This window comes from Apteryx rowi, unplaced genomic scaffold (assembly GCF_003343035.1).
Source record: "Apteryx rowi isolate R43461 unplaced genomic scaffold, aptRow1 scaffold_183, whole genome shotgun sequence".
In the NCBI taxonomy this organism is placed as follows: domain Eukaryota; kingdom Metazoa; phylum Chordata; class Aves; order Apterygiformes; family Apterygidae; genus Apteryx; species Apteryx rowi.
In genome coordinates, this window is record NW_020448119.1 from 35,452 (window position 1) to 54,849 (window position 19,398).

General features: G+C 45.1%; 1 protein-coding gene across 2 annotated transcripts in view; it reads left to right on the top strand.

Annotated features, from left to right (window-relative positions):
- Positions 1-3,102: 3,102 nt before the first annotated feature.
- The window catches only part of TYRO3 (TYRO3 protein tyrosine kinase), a 39,935-nt gene continuing 23,639 nt past the window's right edge, over positions 3,103-19,398 (top strand). Inside the window, exons 1-5 of one of the 2 annotated variants that reach the window (XM_026061688.1) lie at positions 3,103-3,299; positions 5,611-5,711; positions 9,824-9,994; positions 13,194-13,280; positions 17,062-17,177. In XM_026061688.1, the coding sequence (XP_025917473.1) occupies positions 3,118-3,299; positions 5,611-5,711; positions 9,824-9,994; positions 13,194-13,280; positions 17,062-17,177 (657 nt within the window). In that variant the 5' untranslated portion in view covers positions 3,103-3,117. The remainder of the gene's footprint in view (positions 3,300-5,610; positions 5,712-9,823; positions 9,995-13,193; positions 13,281-17,061; positions 17,178-19,398) is intronic. The other variant, XM_026061687.1, reaches the window with a different exon arrangement.

Below are 19,398 nucleotides of genomic sequence, written 5' to 3' on the forward strand. Positions count from 1 at the left end.
CTCTGCCCTGCCCCTCGGGGCCCGCCGGCGAGAGGGGCCCGGCAGCAGCGGCGGCGGCACTCGCCTGCGTGGCCGCGCGGCGGGGAGCGGTCAAAAACCTCTTTTCTCCTTGTTTGCAGAGGCATTGTTCTAGCGTTTGCTTAGCTCCCATCGCCACCGAGGAAAGCCGGGTGCTAATGCGTTCCCGAGAGGCTCGCGTTGGCTTTCCTTCTTAACTAATTCTCCGAAGTTTCACCTCTGAGTAGGCGCGGAGAGACGCGGTGCGAGAGGCTCGGCGTGCCTAGGCGAGCCTCCCGCTGCCCTCGCCGGCAGCGCGGGGCTGCGCGCTGCGTGCGAGGCAAATTCTGTGAAGGCACGTTGTTTTGGCGTTGCGAATTTCATTGCTGCACCGGGGTCCTAAGGAGTGCGGCACCTTCCCTTAGTGTGCTTTGGTAGACGTCTTCCTCTCACCGCTCCAAAAATAACTTAAGAAAACCATACTTCTGTTCTTGTAATCAAAATATTCAGAGATGGCAAATTAAAAAAAAAAAAAAAAGGCGTGTTGCATATTTTGACAACCAGTGTGTTCAAATGCTGTCAATTCTGTCTGACAACTGGTTGATAAGAAATTTAGTACAATTTTATTTCCTAGTAGTTAACTGTACGTTTCAATTTCTGCAGTTATTACAGGTAGGCTTGGGGGAACCTACCTGGATGAGATTATTTCTTGTGCTGGTGAGAATGTTATCAGATGAGAAATCAGGAGTGGGAGAGTCAAAGGAGGGAAAGAGTGGAAATTAAAATCCATACTGAGGTCCTATGTGCTTCTACYTGATACCTGCACGAGAAGATGCTTCAGCTAAGGCTGAATTTTTGTTAAAAAACCTATGAAATCTATTAAAGATTCCTGATTAGTATTTCTTCCTTTCAGTTAATCGTGATGGAGCAATTGTACTTACGCAACGTAGAGAATTACGACCTAGGCTGTACATTTGTACTCTACTTCCCCCATCATTAATTTGCATGGGAACTGAAACCATAAAGAGTCTTTTAAGACAGTTCATTGTTTAACTTGTGGTTAACTCTTTAAGCAGAGCAGTCTAAGGAAAGCAAAGTAGTTTGCTGTTCCATTAAGGCACCTGTAATTAAAGTGTCTGTCAATTTATATGTGCATTTAGCAACCTGGCTATGTTAGTTTTCTGTAATACAGAGAGAGCTGCTATGAAGCTTTCATGTTTTCTTCCAGTATTGTGAGCGGGGAAAGGGAGGATGCTTTCTGGCACGCACTGGGACATGTAATTTGTGTTACAGATGAGTTAAGTAATGCAAGGTTAGATCATCCTTACCCAAAGTGATTAAATCCTTAGCCCTGCAAAAGAGCTGCAGCAGCTAAACTAAAACGATCATCTTACCAGTTTTTCCATGCTTTTGGTGAGTTTGCTAAGTTTGATAACAACAGATAAAGTGCAAAAGAATGAGCTTTGGAAACCAGCCATTAACAGGCTGGGGGAACTCGTTAAAAGAAGGAATAAGGTCCTTCTGCCGATGTGCTGCGATCGCTCCGGGGCCCCTGGTGTGCCGCAAGYGTGACCGCTGGCTGGTCACCCAGCGTGGGCTCTCCCTTCTCCCCATGTTACAGCAAAGCTGCAAATGTGCTCGGCTGCTGCTGTACCCTGCGAGGCATGGCCACAGTGACTGCGGGAGGGGACGTGCTGGCAAAAGGGAAGTGGCACAGCAGAACGTCTCTGCATTCAATCATGGTTCAGGCTGTGACAGAGTTTGAGAGGGACAGGACTGCTTACTTCACAGTGCTCTGGATTTCACAAGTGGCATTTTTCCATCTGGTTTTGTAGGCTAGCAAGGCATCCTGTGGGAGAGCTGACCAGCCAGTGAACTGCTTTAAGTTGTAATGTACTGTGATATATGGTTGCACGAAAGCAGTGGAATGATGGAATCCTATTTCCCTCTCCCTCTCCCTCTCCCTCTCCCTCTCCCTCTCCCTCCCTCTCTCTTTTTTTTTTTTCTCCCATAAAGGATGTGGAGGCCACTGCCAGGGCACATTATTGAACCAGACTAGACCTGTTCTGGTCTGTCAGTCCTGTGCCACTGCATAGGAAATGGCCACCCTGTCTAACAAAACTAGCTTTACATTTATTTTCTGCCTTGCTGCTTTCCCACAGTCTCCTTTGATCCTCTGGTTCTTCCTTTATACGCCCATCTTTCTTAAATGTACTTACACAGTTGGCTTCCGTGTTTTCTCATGGTAATGCATTCCATATATTCACTTCTGCTTGAGGGAAACACTCCCCATCCACCCACACATGCAACAGTGCTCTGGGCCAAATTCTGATCGCTTCTGTGTCAATGTAAATCTGAGCAGCTCCACTCACTCCAGCCCTGCTGCTTCAGAGTCACAGCTACGTAACTCTGAGCAGAGCGTGGCCCTCTGACTGGACTGAAGGGTCAGGGAGGCTTGTTCAAGCCTACACCCCCATTGTACGACAGAAATAGGTGTTCTGTAAACAGTTTGGCTCCTCTGCGAGGTGTGCTGTAAAATAGGTTTTGCTTTCGTGGGTTTTGTAAATTGCAGAGAAGCTTTCTGTAATGCAGAGGAACAAGGTACACTGAATAACATGGCATAATTGTTTCTTTCTCGGATCCCGGATCCCAGCTCTTTACAAATGCACACAACAGAGCAAGCATGATGATTTCTTAGCAGCGCGGGAACACCCTAAATGAAATTCAAGCTGGAAGAGAAGAGGGAGGTGTGGTACTGTGTTAAGAGGACCCAGTTAGCGCTGCTGGATCGCTGGCACAGCAAAGCTCCCAGCATTTCTGTCTGGCTCTGCCTGGGCACTGCTCTGTGGAAGCTCACCCTGCTGCTACATGAGTGAGCTCTGAGCTGAAAAAAGCCCCTGGTATGGGCTGAGCCTTCACCTTTCTCTGGCAATTGCGATTTCAGTGCTTGCCTTTGATTATCACATAGCAAACACAGTAGAGCAGTGATGAGACTACTGGACCCCTGTGCAGTGTGTGCTGGTAGGGTATGTAATTCCAGACCACCAACCTAGAGTAATGTGCTGTACTCCAACCCCCCTTCTTCTGGGGGTGGGGTGGAGTAGTATTTTTTTTTTAGGTATGAAATTTACAGGATCTCCAATCAAATTAAAGGTGTCCCAGGGTCAACCCGTGAAACTAAATTGCAGCCTCGAGGGAATGGAAGATCCCRAGATGTTGTGGATCAAGGACGGAGCAGTGGTGCAAAGCGTAGACCAGGTGTACATTCCAGTAGATGAAGAGCACTGGATCGGCTTCCTCAGGTACAACAGATGCACAGAAGGAGGAATATCATGGAAACTGTTGCACAGTGTTCTGCTGTCAGCTATATCTATGCAACTACAGTGACCTCAGCAGGGCAGGGTCCTTAGGGTCTGCGGTTCAGAGTGCTGCAAGGACATAACTGAGAGCAGAACTGAAGCCACTGTGGGCTGAGATTTTATGCACTAGAACCTTATTGATTTCCTGACTACTGCAGTGACAGGTGCTTTGCTAATGCTCGTGATGCTTGAGACATGACTTCAAGGTGAAAGGAGATTCTTGCCTTGTTTGTTCGTCTTGTTCTGCCATGCAGCAGGAAGACTAAGGTCTGACTTAATAGGTTTTCTCTCTCATACTCATTCAGTTCTCTTACTCTCCCTCTCTTGCACTCTCAGTCTGACTAAAGAGTGAGACTTGTTACTTGAAATGAGACTCCCAAGACTACATCCCCTTTCTTTCTTGGGGAGGAGTGTTTGTCACCTGAACCAATCCTGAGTCATTTTTGTGAGAAACTTTCCCTGTATATGTACTCCACAAAGTATCAGGCCTGCCTTACTCAGAGGCTCAAAACTCACTTCTGCAAAGCCTCTTTCTGTGCCTTTATTTCAGCAGAAGTGGGTGTCAGTTAGTTCTAAAGGTACTGAGTTAAACAAGACTCCAGGTTCTGCTCTGGCCCTTTCTATGCATAAAGAAAGCTTGTTCAAGCAAGTATGCCATCAGTGTGAGGGCTCAGGACTGCTGACTGAYTGAGAATCAGTCATTCGTGAGCTCAGGCTTCATCCCCTCTTAGGCCTCTTGGATTAGCATAGCTTGGAGTCCCTGATTCCAGGAACCAAAAGCCTCTGTGATAAAGCTGGTCTCCAATAAACACTGATAATTTTACTAGGCACAGATTTTTCCTATCTTGTAACGTTGTGGAAACAGTTCATCTTGAAACTGTACCATTAACTCCCCTCTGTTCTACTAGTTAAATCTCATTGCCCCTTGGAGTCTCCCAGTCTGATCTCCTTTCTCGCATCTCATTTTCCTGCATCGAGAATTTTCTGCAGCACCAGGGCTGAGTTGGGGTGCTCAATCTAGATGTGTCCATATTTTTCTCCTTTTTCCTTTCTCCCTGTAAAGTGATCATTTCTATCACCCACTGTGTGACTTTTTCCTACGATCACTGTGTTTCAGAACATGCGGCCGGATGGGCAGGACAGCTGATGCCATCTGAAGGTACAGCTCTGAAAATCAGGCTGTAGTGGGACCATTTTGTGCATTTCAGCAAGCACTCTCCCTTTTCTGTCTTCCATCCTGAGACATTCTCCTCTTTTCCCAAGACAGACTGCTAGCATTAGAAAAGTGGGCATCAGATCTGCTCGGGATCCCTGCATGGCAGCAGACGCATGGCTGCACATCCCAAGGGAGACAATCAGCGTATGTACATCAACAGGCGCTCGGAGTCCCACTGGTGCCTTTGGTAGCTGAGACCTTGCAGCTTTGGGACCGAATTCTGCCCTTATTCACCTGCACGTAAGGCTAGCCTAGTGTTGTTAAACACAGCGGAACTACTGCAGATTTACAGTGGTGGAACTAAAAGCAGAATTTCTCCCCTGAACGGGAAGTTTACAACTTGAATGCTAGTCAGTCCCCATGACTGCCTTTGCTTGCTTGGCTGCATCTTCTTGGAAGAGGAGTTGTTGCTGAGCAAGGGAGGACACAGAAAGGTTCGTGAGGTGAGGTCCTGTGCTGGAATAGGCCAGCATAACTCCTTTGAAATCATGAATTGAGAGTCAGACCCAACGAATTTTGCCATGTGAAGTGCTCTTAGGAGGGTAACACTGCGGTTGGAGTGAGGGGAGCCACTTCTGACCCATTTATTCCAGTGTGAGGCTGTTACCAGTACTAGCCCCTAACTGAAGCAAAACTTGTTAGAGGTTTGTGATTTGGAGTTTCCTACTGGCTCAGACGTTGTAGGTCAAGCTGTTATTCTTGAAGACTAGCTAGAATCACAGTTCCAAATCCAGGAGATGAACAATCCCTTCCTGTTTTCAGAGGACACAAATTATGGGTTGTCTGCGTGGATATTTCCGAGGAAGGCCTGTCTGCTCTGCTAAGGATTCCCTCCATTCACTCGAGAGAGGAGCCTCCTTTCTCCACTGTTTTGCCGCATGCTTTGTGCTGGTTGGCTGTTGCCCTCCTCCCCAGAGCTGGCTGCATTTCAGTGGGTGTTGTCTGTGCATCTGGTCTGCCAAACACTTGGAGGGTCCTTTGGGGCAAAAACGTGCTTTATCCACGTAAAATATCGATATGGCTTTTGACTTTTTTCAGCTTGAAATCCGTCGAGCGGACAGATTCTGGGAAGTACTGGTGCCAGGTTGAGAACGGGGGGAAGAAGGAAGAATCACAGCAAGTGTGGCTCATAGTGGAAGGTAAGGAGGAGTAGTGCTGGTTTCCTTTCAGGGCTGACCCACCAATATACTCTAGATGGAAGCAGTGAGAACAGATTGCTCTGGTGACAGGCTTCATATCTATGAACCATGGGTGATGCTGCAGGGAGATAGCTACAGAGCAGGAGTAAGAAATGAAGGGAGAGTAGCTTCAAGGAGAGGAGCTGTCAGTTTATTAGCTCTCTGGTTTTATTTCTGCATATCAGGTAGTAAGTGGATGATCCTTTCACACACTGACACTTCCTCCCAGCCCCTTAATCCATTGTTGTTTTCATCTCCAAATAATTCATAGAATCATAGAATAATTTAGGTTTGAAGGGACCTATGGGGATCATCTGGTTCAACACCCTTCTCAAAGCAGGGTCACAGGCTGACTCTGTGCATCAGTCAAACAGGTCTTTGAGGACAAGGTCCCGTTTTAGCCCTATTCTCAGAGTTTCAGGGGAAGCACTTCATAGTCAGAAATATTCCATGTGGCACCGTTTTGCCCAAACAGCCTTGTCTGATGAAGAATAACTTTTACACAGTTGCCCAAAAGTTGCTCAAGGCAAAGTAGATTGATGGCTTCTTCTTGCCTTATTTCATTTCCCTTGAGTCGTGATCCTATTAGGCTCTCAGAAGCTAGTAGGAGGAGGATGGCTTAATATTTGGTGAGGAGGTTGACAGAAACAACATATTTGGGCAAGAACTGGTGTTTTGGATATGATTGGTAACATTTGTCTCTTTGGGCTGGAGCTGAATCAGTGCCCCTAAAGGGGAGGGTGGGACTGTGTGGCAAGAGGTGGGGTGGGATAGGTGGAGTTTTACAGCAAAAGTCTCAGCTGCTCAGAGTCATGAAAACATCCATAGCAGTCCTCATGGGAAGATCAATGCTTACCTGCTGTTTTCCTGAATTCCAGGGTTTTGTCCATCTAAGATTTCAGGTGCAGTTTCAACTGGAGAATGTTGTTTATGGTTTAAAATGTTCTCTATTGTGCAGAGCTGCTATTTCTATTCCAATTACTGTGGTCCACTCCAGAGGTGGCTGCATTTGCATGGTGGGTGCCAGAAGAGTAATTGGTTAGCTCAGTGTGCTAACCAATCTGAAAAACAAAGGAGCCCTTCTGGATATTACAGGCAAAAAATATCAAAGTCACAAGAAACAGCTGCAGCTAGATAAGGGGGAGTGTTGAGAATGAAGGCCAAAGCTGACAGAAGAAGCATCAGCTGCAAAATGCAACTAGTCATTTTTACAAGAAAAACAAGTATGACAGAAGCTAGTTAAACTGGAACTGAGCATGTAATCATGTAAAATGGGAGTTAATGGAAAAAATTAACAATTAACAAGTAGTGATAAGGGGATGGATTTTTAAAAAATATATTGGCTGTTAGCATAAGAAAATGCTAAGGAATGCAAAAACATATCAGTCCCACAGTTGCTGTTATCTCCCCACTTGTTTCTTGCTTGGGCCTACCAGCTTTGTCTAGAAGCAGTTTACCTTATTAATAACAATTGTTATATCCTCTGTCTTGGGCTGAGAGAGGATCTTTATTCCGGTCACGTGTGCAGTCTTCAGTAGGTTTTGATGCCTTTCAGTATGAAATACAATGTAAAAGTAGACTATTGCTGATCTAATTAAAAGCAAGCTAGAATGGATTCTATGCTATCCAATATCTGTTGCTTGAGTTAGGTAGTCTTTATCAGGCAGAATTTGTATTGATGGAGTTTGACTGTGTCTGTAATACAGCTAAAGTGTTTGATCTGATGAAATTCTCCTCAGAACTTACAAAGACACAGTGACTTCGAAACCAATTCCAGTTTAGAAACTAGATTCTGGCCTTATGGAAAACATGATAGCATTTGATACCTGGAGAAGTAATCTAAGAGGCATACTGCTGAGTGTGACCATCTTAAAAACTAAGATAATGTTTCTTCCAGAACTGTCCCTTTGAAATTACACCTCTCGCTACGTGGCTGTTCCCTGTGGCTGCTAGCCCCTGTTGTTGTTACAGAGCCATMGCCCCAACCAGTCCTTTGTGGACATGCCCCCTTGAATTAATGCTCTTTGAACACTGAGATATAGAAGAAAATTGGCCCAGTAGGGCAGATACCAACTTGGAGGAGGGACTACACAGGTTTATTTCTGGCGGCTGACTGCTCTGTGCCTCTACTCTGCAGCTGTGAAATGGGGGTGCCTGCTATTCCCTCTCATACCAGGGACTGGGCAGTTAAGTGTGTCACTGACCATGCAGCACCCAGACAGCATTGCCTTGGGGCAGTGCACGTGCCTGAGCTGCATGGGTCAGCCGCGCTCCCTGTGCCATGAAAGTTAGTGTCCTAACTGTGGCCTTGCCTGATCTACACAGTTGCTCCAGAAGTGGAAAAACCTGCTGAACGGGGCGGCATTCTCCTGAAGGGTTGCTCAAAGGGACAACAGGCAGGGATTCTGCCCATGGGTAGAAGAGATGGTGGCATTTTCTCCTCAGAGAAGGAGGGCAAAGTGGGTGGAAGTGTCACAACTGGCATCTGGAAAGTTTATTCACTTTTATTGTTTATATATGATGGCAATAAAAAAATAAAACATGTAAGCAAAAAAGAGCAGTAAAGCATGATGATGGGTATACGTGTCCTGAGCATGAACCTTTGCACAAACAGGCATCATCATTCCTTTTCTAAGCAAAAATATTAAGTGACCTATTTTTAGGCCTATCTTAGTTTGTTCATTTACCTACCACTCTAAAGAGGCATGTGCAAAGGCGGAGAGGAAAACCCAAAGAAACTGTCACCTAAATGATACAAACAGTGACTGAATGGTCAGCAGAAGACTGAAGACATCGCTTTCATTTGGGGTGTAGGGGAAATGTCAAGCATTAGGCTTCTAAATCTGTATTTACACACTTACATTAATCTCCTGCTTTCAGAGGTGCTCAGGATCTGCCATACCAACAGGAGCTGCTCAAGCCTGTCGTCTTTGTGGCCAAGGACATAGTGTAAATTAAGTGTCCAGATGCACAGTATCATTGGTTCCTCTGTTTCTCTGAGGTGCTAGATCAGCATTTTCAAAACAGTTTTTCCCCAGCTGAAAATACCTTATCTTTCATTTTGGTGCAAACGTAGTCAGTAGTGCGAAACTGAAAGTTTTGAGTATAAAGGGGCCTCGGCATTGCTCTGGGCCTTCAGTTCTTCCACGGGTCACCAAAATGCATGTCTGCCGCTCTGCAGGATCAGCACCCACTCTGGTGCCTGGTGAATTTTGTTTTGCTGCTTTGGAGCAGCCACAAAGGGTTTGGCATCGCCTGTGAGAGGAACCACATCATTTGCTGTGTTGAGTTATACTCGGCTATTACCAGTTCAGAAATGACCCAAGGCAGTGCTGCTGCAGCTGCGTTTTGCTCTGGATGGCTCTGATCTAAGGCCTGTTGTACCAAACAGGAATCTTTTCACTGTGGTGAACAGATACTTATCAAGAGAGCGGTGTCCGTGAATAGCCTTCAGCTCTGTAACAAATTATCCCTAATTCCAAGGCAGCCTGCCTCTCTTGGTGTTTGGAGCATGCTGGAAGGCCACTCTATTCAATTAAGCTGTGGAAGGACTACTGTAAATGATACCTGTCTCTCACCAGGGGAATTCTTTCCTCCTTCATGGGTTTGTTACAGCTGCTAGTTCAACATGTTTACAAGATTCAATTTTTAATGCATGGCAAGAAATATCTGAAGCTAGATTAGGTATATTTTAAAAATGGTGATAGACACTGCTAGGATTCCTGGCTGTTGCCTCTTTAAACCCCAGTTTCTCCAACTGAAAACTGAGCTAATGCTGCCATTAAAAGCTACTTTATAGGGGAGTTTTGAAGGAGACTCATTCAAAGTGAAGTTTTTCAAAGGCATTTTGGGAAAGGGGAGCTTTTCTCTTGCTGACTTCCAGTGGTAGTGGTAGTTCATGTCCTGAGATGATGTAGCATATCTGACCGTATATTTTTGTGAAGGGCTTGGAGAGGGTCAGATTAGGCACAGGGGCAGATGGGTGTCCAGTGTTGGGCACTCGTATTAGCAGAAATAAGCAAGAGACAGAAGGAACCTTTCCAGTTATTATCACTTGTCTGTTGCTTTTCTAGGTGTGCCCTACTTTACTGTGGAGCCTGAGGATGTGTCCGTGTCCCCTAATGCCCCATTTCATATGGCCTGTGCTGCTGTTGGTCCCCCTGAGCCAGTGACAATTGTCTGGTGGATGGGAGACTCTAGAGTGGGGCTTCCAGACATCTCCCCCTCCATCTTAAATGTGTCAGGTAAGGCTGCTGCCAATGCAGGAGATCACTTGGAGTATCAGGAGTGCGGAGAGGGAGAGGAGGAGAGAGAGTCTCGTTTCAGTACGTGCCCAGGGACATTGGGTGGCTTACGTGGGTGGCCACGTAGTGTGTGAATGTTCTTTAACTTTACACTGAAGGCTGAGAGATTACAATCACATGCAAAACTGGGTCACCTCGAGGAGTGATCATTTCCCAGTGTGTTTTGCGCTGGCCTGCGGAGCACAAGCTCTTCAGAGCCTGGGTGGGGCTGGCGCTGTGGTAAGGCTGCTGCTGGAGAGATGATGCATGGTTGCTTTGTCTTTTGTTGCTCCACTTCATGGAGGGTGGTTTTGTTTTCTTAAAACGATTCTGCTGGTGACATTTGGCTTAGGAATCTCAAAGTCCGCACTTGTAACAGATGCCACTTCTTCCTTCCATGCACAGCCATGACACATGCTGCTTTCCCCTCTTTCCTCTCTCTTCCCCCTCCTCTGTTCTTGCATGTTTACTGGATGCTCTTATTAAACCTGACTGTCTCATGTAATTGTTTGACACTTCTAGAGTGGTTGTATTGATGCTGAAGTGGGCTGGTTGATAGCCTCAGAGACCAGAGATTCCTCCAGAGTGGGCATTAGGTGCATAGTGGTAAGACTGCCTTCCGTGACAGCATCCGCTGAAGGACTCAGGAGCCAGTACATCATTGTACCTCTCTTCAAGGCTGCTCTCAGAGAAGGGAGATGCATACCTACCAGGACCTGATTGCCCCTATTCTTGTAGTTACCTCCTAAAGGTAACTTAATTCTAGTTCGTTGTCCAACAGCTACCTGATGCTTCTCATCTCTGCTGCTGTTCTATTATTTTCGGCAGCCCCAGGCCAAAGCTGAACTAGTAGTTTAGAAAGAAAAGGTTTTATGACTCAGATTCATCTCTGGGGCCTCTTCATCAGTGTTAATACACTTAGACCCAGGGGGAGTTTGTTTCTATACATCTTTGGCCATCCCTTGAGCCATCCAATCCCATTAAGCCTTCCCTTAGAACCTAATTTATATGTAAATCAAAACTTGGTTTGTGATTTGCAATGGTTTTATCATCTGCTCTCTTGTGTTGCCGCTCTATGCTGTTCCAAGTTGGAAATGAAAATTGCTCCCTTATGATATAATCTGCCACTTGAAATGGAAGCGGAAAAGATTGATAATCAAGAGGGGAAAGACAATAAAGAAAAGTCTCCCTTCCTCCACTGAACTCATCCCACGGTGCCTCACAGAACTTTTGTTATTGTGGGGCAGTGATACCGGGACCTGACAAAGACTCTTAAAGTGAATTGCCATTATATATATTTTTCACCAGCACCTTTCTTTGCCCTTTTCTCTGCCACTCCAAACACACAGGAGGCCTTGCTCATTAAGGATTACATTGTTCTGAGAGTTAAACTGGAACGTGTCTAGCTATTTCTTGGCTGCAGGGGAATCCATGCCTCTTCTTTTTGCACACAGCCTCAGTGGTTAGGAAGTTAGGTGCTGAGGGATCTGAGATGCCTAACCTCCATTATGCAGAAGAGTGCACAGCCGTAATGCACTGAGGTGCTCGCGTTTTGTGTCTTTTTTTTTTAATCAGGAGGAAGATTACAAAGTTAATCATCATCTTGACTTGAAACTCCTTTCTGAAATGCTTAGAAAATTATCTCTGTAGTGTTCTTTGGGATTTCCTTTGGGTGGATCTTGTCTTTGCAACATAGAACATGTAGTGGGGCACAAACTGTGGTCAGGTTGCCAAAGCATGTCAGAAAAGCCTGTTGTTAAGAAAACAGGCATTGCTGGCAAAAGAAACTATCAAATTTTGAAGAAAATAATGATAAAATACTGGCCAGTAGGCAAATGTATGAAAGGTTCAGCAAGCAGTTGGTTTGGTAAAAGGATTGTTGTGTTTGGAAAGTGGTGCTGACAAATGGTGCCAGAGAGCAAGGGGATCTTGGTATATAGTGTGTTTTGCATCTTCTTCAGGGCAGGATTGTGTTTGGTTCAGTCTTTGGGAAGTGCCTAGCATGTCAGGTGCTCCTCCGCTCTGCTGCCTTGCCTTCAGCCAGCTGGCCTGCTTCTTCGTCTGGTTCACTGGGGCGAGTGGAAGAAGCTAAAATGTTTTGCTCTCGCTTTATAGCAGACCCTCACTATACTCCTTCACTACACCTTTTTTGCAATGCTGTCAGTCTAAGACCCTTGGAAGATGAATCAAATGGCAAAGACAGACACTGTGCAATCTCCTCCATGCAGCTTTGAGAAAGCTTTTCCCTCCTAAACTGCATGCCCAGCTAGTGTTTCCTGTCATTTTTTTTCAGATAGAGTTCCATAAAGCAACTGAGGACCAAGTAGAGTGAAGACAGATGCTGGACATGCTTCTCCAGGCAGCTTTGCAAATGCGTCTCTATTCTGATTAATTACCAATACCAATTTGCCTCTTGGAGCAGCCAGACATCAGTACGATGCCATGGTCAGGCTCTGTGAGATAGCAGATGCTCACTGGAGACAGGAGGCATAACCCTCCCTTGTGTTGTATAATCCCTRGAAGGTGCCTCCATGCTGATGCAGTAGCATTTTACTTTTACTTCCATTGTGTGTTTGCAAAAATCAGATGCAAGGCAAGGGACATGTGGGCATTACCTTGAAATGTACAGCCTCTGCTTGGAACCTCACCTGGGTTCATAGCCCAGTTAGAAGGTGGTTGTTGCTTAGGTTGTGGTGGTGCTCAGGTGGCAGGCTGATGTCTGGGATGTATAAACCCCATTTATTTATACAGGCACTGTATAATTATGTGGTGCAGCACAATCCTTGCACTGAGGGAGCTCACCAAAATGGGGTGCAATGACCACCAAGAAACAAGGTGGAGGCTGAGTCATGCAGTAATGAGAAATGGACATCCACTAACCAAGCACTGTGATCTACTCTTTTGCCAGATTCATCCTTCTTTTTTAGCGCTTTCTGAAGCTCCGATGGAAGCTCTCCTACACCAGCACATTCTCTCCATTAAAAATGTGGTTGGCACATTAATTACATTCAAATCCACATGCCTTTGGCACCCTGCTCAGCCCTCCAGTTGCCTGTATGGCATGAGCTGGGTATCATACATAATTGAAATTCTGCTGAAGGCTTGAAGCTGGATTACATAGCTGTTTGTGTTTCTTTTCCTTTTCTTGGCTAATCTCTAGGTATTAATCAAAGCACAGTTTTCTCCTGCGAAGCTCACAACGTAAAGGGATTATCTTCATCTCGGACAGCCACTGTTCAAATTAAAGGTGAGAGAGTGCAAGAGCATGGGCAAGGGAGTAGGGATTTGCCCTGTGGGGAGGGAAAGGAAGGCTCCTTAATGCAGGGGCTGTCTCAGAGCTGCCTGCGAATAGCACCAGTTCAGCCAAAACAATGCATCGTGCTCTAATGGCTGCTCCCTGCTTGCTATGCAGGGCCGTATCCCTGCGGTGAAATTGGTTGTTGAAAATAAAACACATCTGATTCAGGAATGGAAACATGATGTCAAATAACAGATTTTCCTTGAAAAGGAGAGAGTCAGAGCAGTAAAATTGTTCATGAGAGATTGTAGCTGGACATGATCTAAATGGTAGCTGAGGAAATCTTTCCTTCTTGGAGATAGATGAGTCTTGTTAGAGCTAAAGAGGCCATTGCATCTACTTGCTTCTACTGGCATCACATTAGATGCTGAAAACAGACAGGGAAGTTGATTAGCAGTAGCCAGTAAAATCCACCCATCCATATTGTTTTTATGGATTTTTTTTGTTGTTCTTTGCCCTTTAGAAACTCATTGAAAACAAATAATTCCTAGCCCTTGTATGAGCAGCTGCCACTCTGAGGCCCTGAGCCAATGTCACGTTTCCTCTGCTCAGCCAGGTGACTGAAACAGTGGGATGATCAGAACAGTCAGTGCTTCCCCTCTTCGTGTTGGGATGCTTCTGCATTTGAATTCTTAGTCGTGCTTTAATGTGCAATACATGACATGATTATCAGTTCTAGGAGAGAGATGTCACAAAAATCATTTGTTTCCAGTGGTAGTTTATTGCTCAGACTGAAAAAGAGCAATCATTTATGTCTGTACCAGAACTTACAATTGTATTAGCTAATATGCATTAAAATATAGTTTAAAATCCAGGTGTAGATCTACCATTTCTAGGGTGTATTTTTCTTCAGGACAAACATTGTGGTTACTGCCGTGCCAAGAATGCAATATGTTGGATTAGTATGATTTATAACTTAATTTAAAAACATTTAAAGTTGTTGCCTTAAAGGCTTGTCTACACAGAGGAATTAGTTATTGTGGAATATATCTTCTATGGATATTTTTATTCGGGGATAGAGTTTAGTTCACAAAGCTATTATGCTTTAAATTCTCACCAATCCATGGTCAGAAATAACATTTAGCATAAACAAGCTTTCTTCTTTTTTTTTTTTAATGTTAACACAGATTTTTAACCATTAATAAGATAATGGGGCAAAGGCCTCAGAATTCTCATATATTTCCTAGAAATTACATTTAGCCAAAAATGCTCCAAATGCTTCAAGGTCAATCATAACTAATGAATCCACACAAGCCACTTGAGAGAGATGTATCCCCCTGTTTTAAAGCTGAAGAGACTGAGGTTAAGTGATTTGCCAAATGTCACATCAGTATCTGACATCTCCTAGAGATTAAAAAAACAGGGTTTTAAATAGAAAGTCCTGTGTTGTAGTTGTATAGGTTCTAACTGTAATACCTCAAAGATATGTTTAAAGCAGTAGTTATAAGCTTAGGGAAGTGAGGAGGCTCCTTTGAAGAACAGAAGCTTGGAGATCCAGTACAGCTCCTGTTAAAGTTAAAGCAAAGCTCCCAGTGAGGGCATCACTGGAAATGGGAGCTGGCCCAGATAATGCTCATTTAGTCCTTGATTCTATAAACATATGGGGACTTCAGTGGAATTACTCCTGGGAGTAGCTGTCTGTACATGCTTGATCAGGGCCTTCCTCTCTTACACAGATTCCTGTGCTAATGAGGACTCTGAAGTCTATCTAACAATTTATTAAACAATTTGTTTCTTCTGTGTTTCCAGAGGCAAATATTTTTGCTAGGACACTTTTAAACTGTTAACATTTCTTCAAATTTGCTGCTGTTGTTGTTCATTATCTATTCTCTGTAGTGCCGACAATGTGCTGGGTGTTCTCCAAGGAGAAAATTACTGTTATTGTAGCCCACAGTCCCCAGTCGTGCACAAAGCCCCATTGTTCCAGGCACTCTACAAACATACAGGAAGTTAACTCAAATTATCTTAACACTCAAGCTGCTGTTTTCGAACTGGCTTTGCCCTCCTTCTTGTGTGTGCCTAAGACTTTTATGATCATATCCCATGTTTCGCAGCACAGCAGAAAACACGGACACCGAGAACTTTTTCCAGCACCCAACGGGGAAATGTCTGTCCCTTCTACCTATAGCAGAACTGTGGGAAGGGGCTAGCAAACTAGCCCTCTTTAGGGGCTGTGCACATTAAAGAGTGGATGTGTCACTGAAATGCGTTAGCAGTTGATTATTTGTTCTCGCGGGCATTGTAGCCCATACCTCGTTTGAGCTTGCCATCCAGTGTTGAAGAGAACCTGTCACTAAACTCAGAACCTGTGAGTGTGTTTGTGAGTATGTTACGTTAGGAGCAATGTTTCAATGATATTCAAGTTAGCATAGCTGTGAAAGTAAGCTTAAAAACGGGATTTTTTCTCCAAAGAGCTTACCGACCTAAATACTTGAGAGCAAAATGGAAAGAAATAGAAGGAAAAGAAAAAAACAACAACAACAACAAACAATAAACCCCCCCAGAAAAGTCTATGTTAGTTCACGGAGACCTTTCACTGAAAGGCAGAGAACTCATTGCACCTCTCCTCTTCTGGACCGGTGGTCTGCCCCCCTTCCCTTTTGCATGCATGTGTGCGCACGCGTGCGCGCACACACACACACACACACACGTGTATGCATACTAAAAAAGAACCGAAAGATCAGGGGAGAGGTTGGTGTTCATGAAGCTGGTAATTTTTTCAAGAGTAAGGTGGATTAAATGCAAATACAGATTCAGGAGTGAAAAAGGGATGGTGATAAGAGGAGTATATCAGGAAAATACAGAGTGACTGTGTGGAGTTACGGTGGGAGGAAAAAGAAAGAACAAAGGGAAGCGTTGTGGGTTTCTAACAGTGAGTCAAGGAGATTGGATTAATATGACAAAATCCTCACAACACCTGCAGAGATGGAGGTACCTGGTCAGAGTGAGAGCAGAGGAGCAGTGCTCAGTGCTGCTCTGTGGCAGTAGGAAGCACAGACATCTGATTAAATGGCCAGTCTGGGAATCTTGATTTTGTTCCCGACTTTGCCATTAATTTGTAGTGTGATACCAGTTATGTAATTTACACTTCCTTTGCCTCAAATTCCCCCTCTATAAAATTGAAAGTGCTTTCTGAATTAATCTTCAGCCTGGAGAAAGCAGAGTTTTTAATTCAGGCTCTGTCCCAAAACGTCCCAAAATGTCTGTAATGGACACCTGGAGGCAGCAGTTTCACAGTCCAAAGCGGTCAGCTGCAAATCCAATTGGAAGGTATTCTGGTCACTACAGTAAACCGCCCTTCAATTTGTGCTGGCAGAGGTGTTCTGGGGCTTGGACTGAGAGCCAGGAGATGGATTTTGAACCCCTAATTTAGTTCTCAATTTAGGTCCACAGACAGTTATGTCAGCAAGGCTGAGTCATGCATTGCGATGGAGGGGGTAGGGAAGAGGGTTGAATGGCGAAGGTGCAAATATCACACACCAGCATTGCTATCAGAGAGATCAACTGCTGTCTGTATGTAACAAGCAAGTATGCTGAACTCCTAAAGAATGGATGCAAATAGCTTGTTCAATGTTAKGATAATAGTTTCATTCGCAACACTCAGGGACRCTCTCTAAAGATGTTATGTTACACCAGTTCTGGCACAATTTCTAGCCTCAAGCCTCTGTCCATTTCCATGTGAATACCTCCCTTCTGTGTATGCTGAAAAGCTTCTTTGTTTCCTTTATAGCCATGCCTCTCCCGCCTCTCAACGTAACTGTAAGCCAAGTCACCAGCAGCAACGCCAGTGTAGTGTGGGTGCCGGGATTCGATGGCCGCTCTCCCCTCCACTCCTGCACTCTTCAGGTATGGGCCCTCTACGCTGCCCGTGCCCCGCAGGCAGAGTGGGACTCCCCTGACCACTTCACTGCTTGAGCTGTCTGTCACTCTCTTAACTGCTTTGTAGCAGCGTTCAAATTCTCATTCCACAGTTTTAAAACATGGAAACTTAACAGCATACAATTTAGGGCATGTGCAGGTGCCAAATAGCAGAGCCAGCTTTGAGCATGAGCTGCCCAGTTAAGCGTTTGAGACTGGCCTGATTCTCCCTCTCAGCAAGTTATCACATCACTTGCTCCATGGCAGCAGCTCCCATGCAGAGTGACACAGCAGCACATACGAAGTACATGTAACGTGGTGGGAAGTGACTTTGCGTGGCTGCAGGGTGATCACACGTTCTGTTGGCCTGGAGCAACTGGCCCATGGTAACTTGTTCCAGTGCAGTGCAGTCACCTGCAACTCTTGTGCCACCTCAGCTCTGTGCTTTGCAATGCCAGTGGGAATGCTGGGATCCAGCTATACTAATGAGCACAGGGGATGAGGACCTTGAGAGTAGAGGGCATGATACGTGAAAGGTGGGGGTGATGGAGGCAGAAGATAAGTTGGGCTCTTTGGAGACAAAGTCAGGCATATTTGCGTGTTTTAGAGTCCTGCCTCTAAATCTTGATTGGTTTTTACATTACCCAAGACCAATTCTACCCAAAAAATTCAAGGGTGGCTTTTAGCTCCAGCTGGTGCTGAGTACTCAGCATCTCTGAAAAAATGCAACACTTATTTAGGTTCCTAGAAACAATGATGCATGTCCAACTTCAGACAAAGTTTGTTTCTTGCATTACACACTTAACTGTAAAATCGGATCAAACAGCTCATATCTGAGTGACAAAAAGAAATGGTGATTTCTGAAGCAAGTGGAGCAAGGAGAGGCAGGCACATTCCCCAGGGGTTTATCTGTCAGGTGCAAATAGTGGGCCTCTTTGCTTTCCCTACCTGATTACAGCACTAATGTGAGCTGGAGTGGAATTTCTATGGGGTGTTGCCAACTATGTAGATGAGGAAGGATTATAAGCACAAAATATACTGGAAGCAGCCAAGCTAATTTACTTGCTCTCCTCTTTTATTTGGGGAGGAGGTGAGGAAACCAGAGATYTCATGCTCTGATGTTTATTCTCTTTCATAAATAAAAGAAACTATCATCTTGATTTAACTCTCTGGCAGAATGAATGCCTGAATATAGCTGGCCCAGGTCTCTGTTTTTTGTTGCTGCTTCTGTTCATTTGCTGTTCAAAATGTTTTTCTTCCTCTGTTTTACAATGCCGAGTTAACTCCAGTTGGAACAGTCTATTCTCTGCCGAGTTAGCTCCAGTTGGAACAGCCTATTCTCTCTGGTTGTCATGATCTTCAGCTTCAGCAGTGCTAATCTCCTGTGTCTTGAGCTCCTCCTCACACTTTCTTGGGGAGGGGTGGGGGGTGGGGGAAGGAGGGACAGATGCAAAAGAGGCTGAGTCAGAGCAGCTCAGATTCTGCCCACTCAGCAGTCTCTCCCCCCTTTAAGCCTCACAGACTTTTTTGTTCCATTTGGGGAGGATGAAGTGCCCAGGTTTGGTTCTGGGAGCAGGTTAACTTGGCACTAATCCTCCGCTGACAAAAAGCTGTTTCCTGTAGTGGTCTTTAGCAGCTTAAATGCCACGGTTCATCTTCAGTGTTTCTCCCATGGTTCTGATTCTGTGAGAGCCATTGACCCACATTTCCATGAGAAAATGCACGCACTCCTGGCTCCCAGTGAGAGAGCTATTGTACTTCTGCTAGGAGCTCGCAGAAAGCCAAGGGGGTGGGGGTGAGGCTTGGCTCTCGTTCCCTGGCACTCAGCAATTGCAGCAGTGCCCCAGCACAGCACATGTTCAGATAGGCAGATTACCTCTGAGAGGAACAGGGTAGAAAGTCACTGTGTTTACTCACCTTTCGCACAAGCTGTATTCCAGGGAAAAAGGGGGGAAGATACAAGACTCCTGACAAAAACGCATTATCAAAGTGACAGAGTTGTACACTAAACACGGATTGCTTTTTCCCTGCTTTGGGTGACACTGATTGACAATGAGAACAATATGTTCTTCCATTAGGAAACTTGAGATCTTCCTTTTTATTAGCCAAATTAATCAGTGGGCCAAAGTGTGTGTGAGAATGAGCAGAAGAAGGGTAGGAAGAAAGACTGCTATAGTCTTAGAGAATAGAAAGTTCATGGGATTGTTTC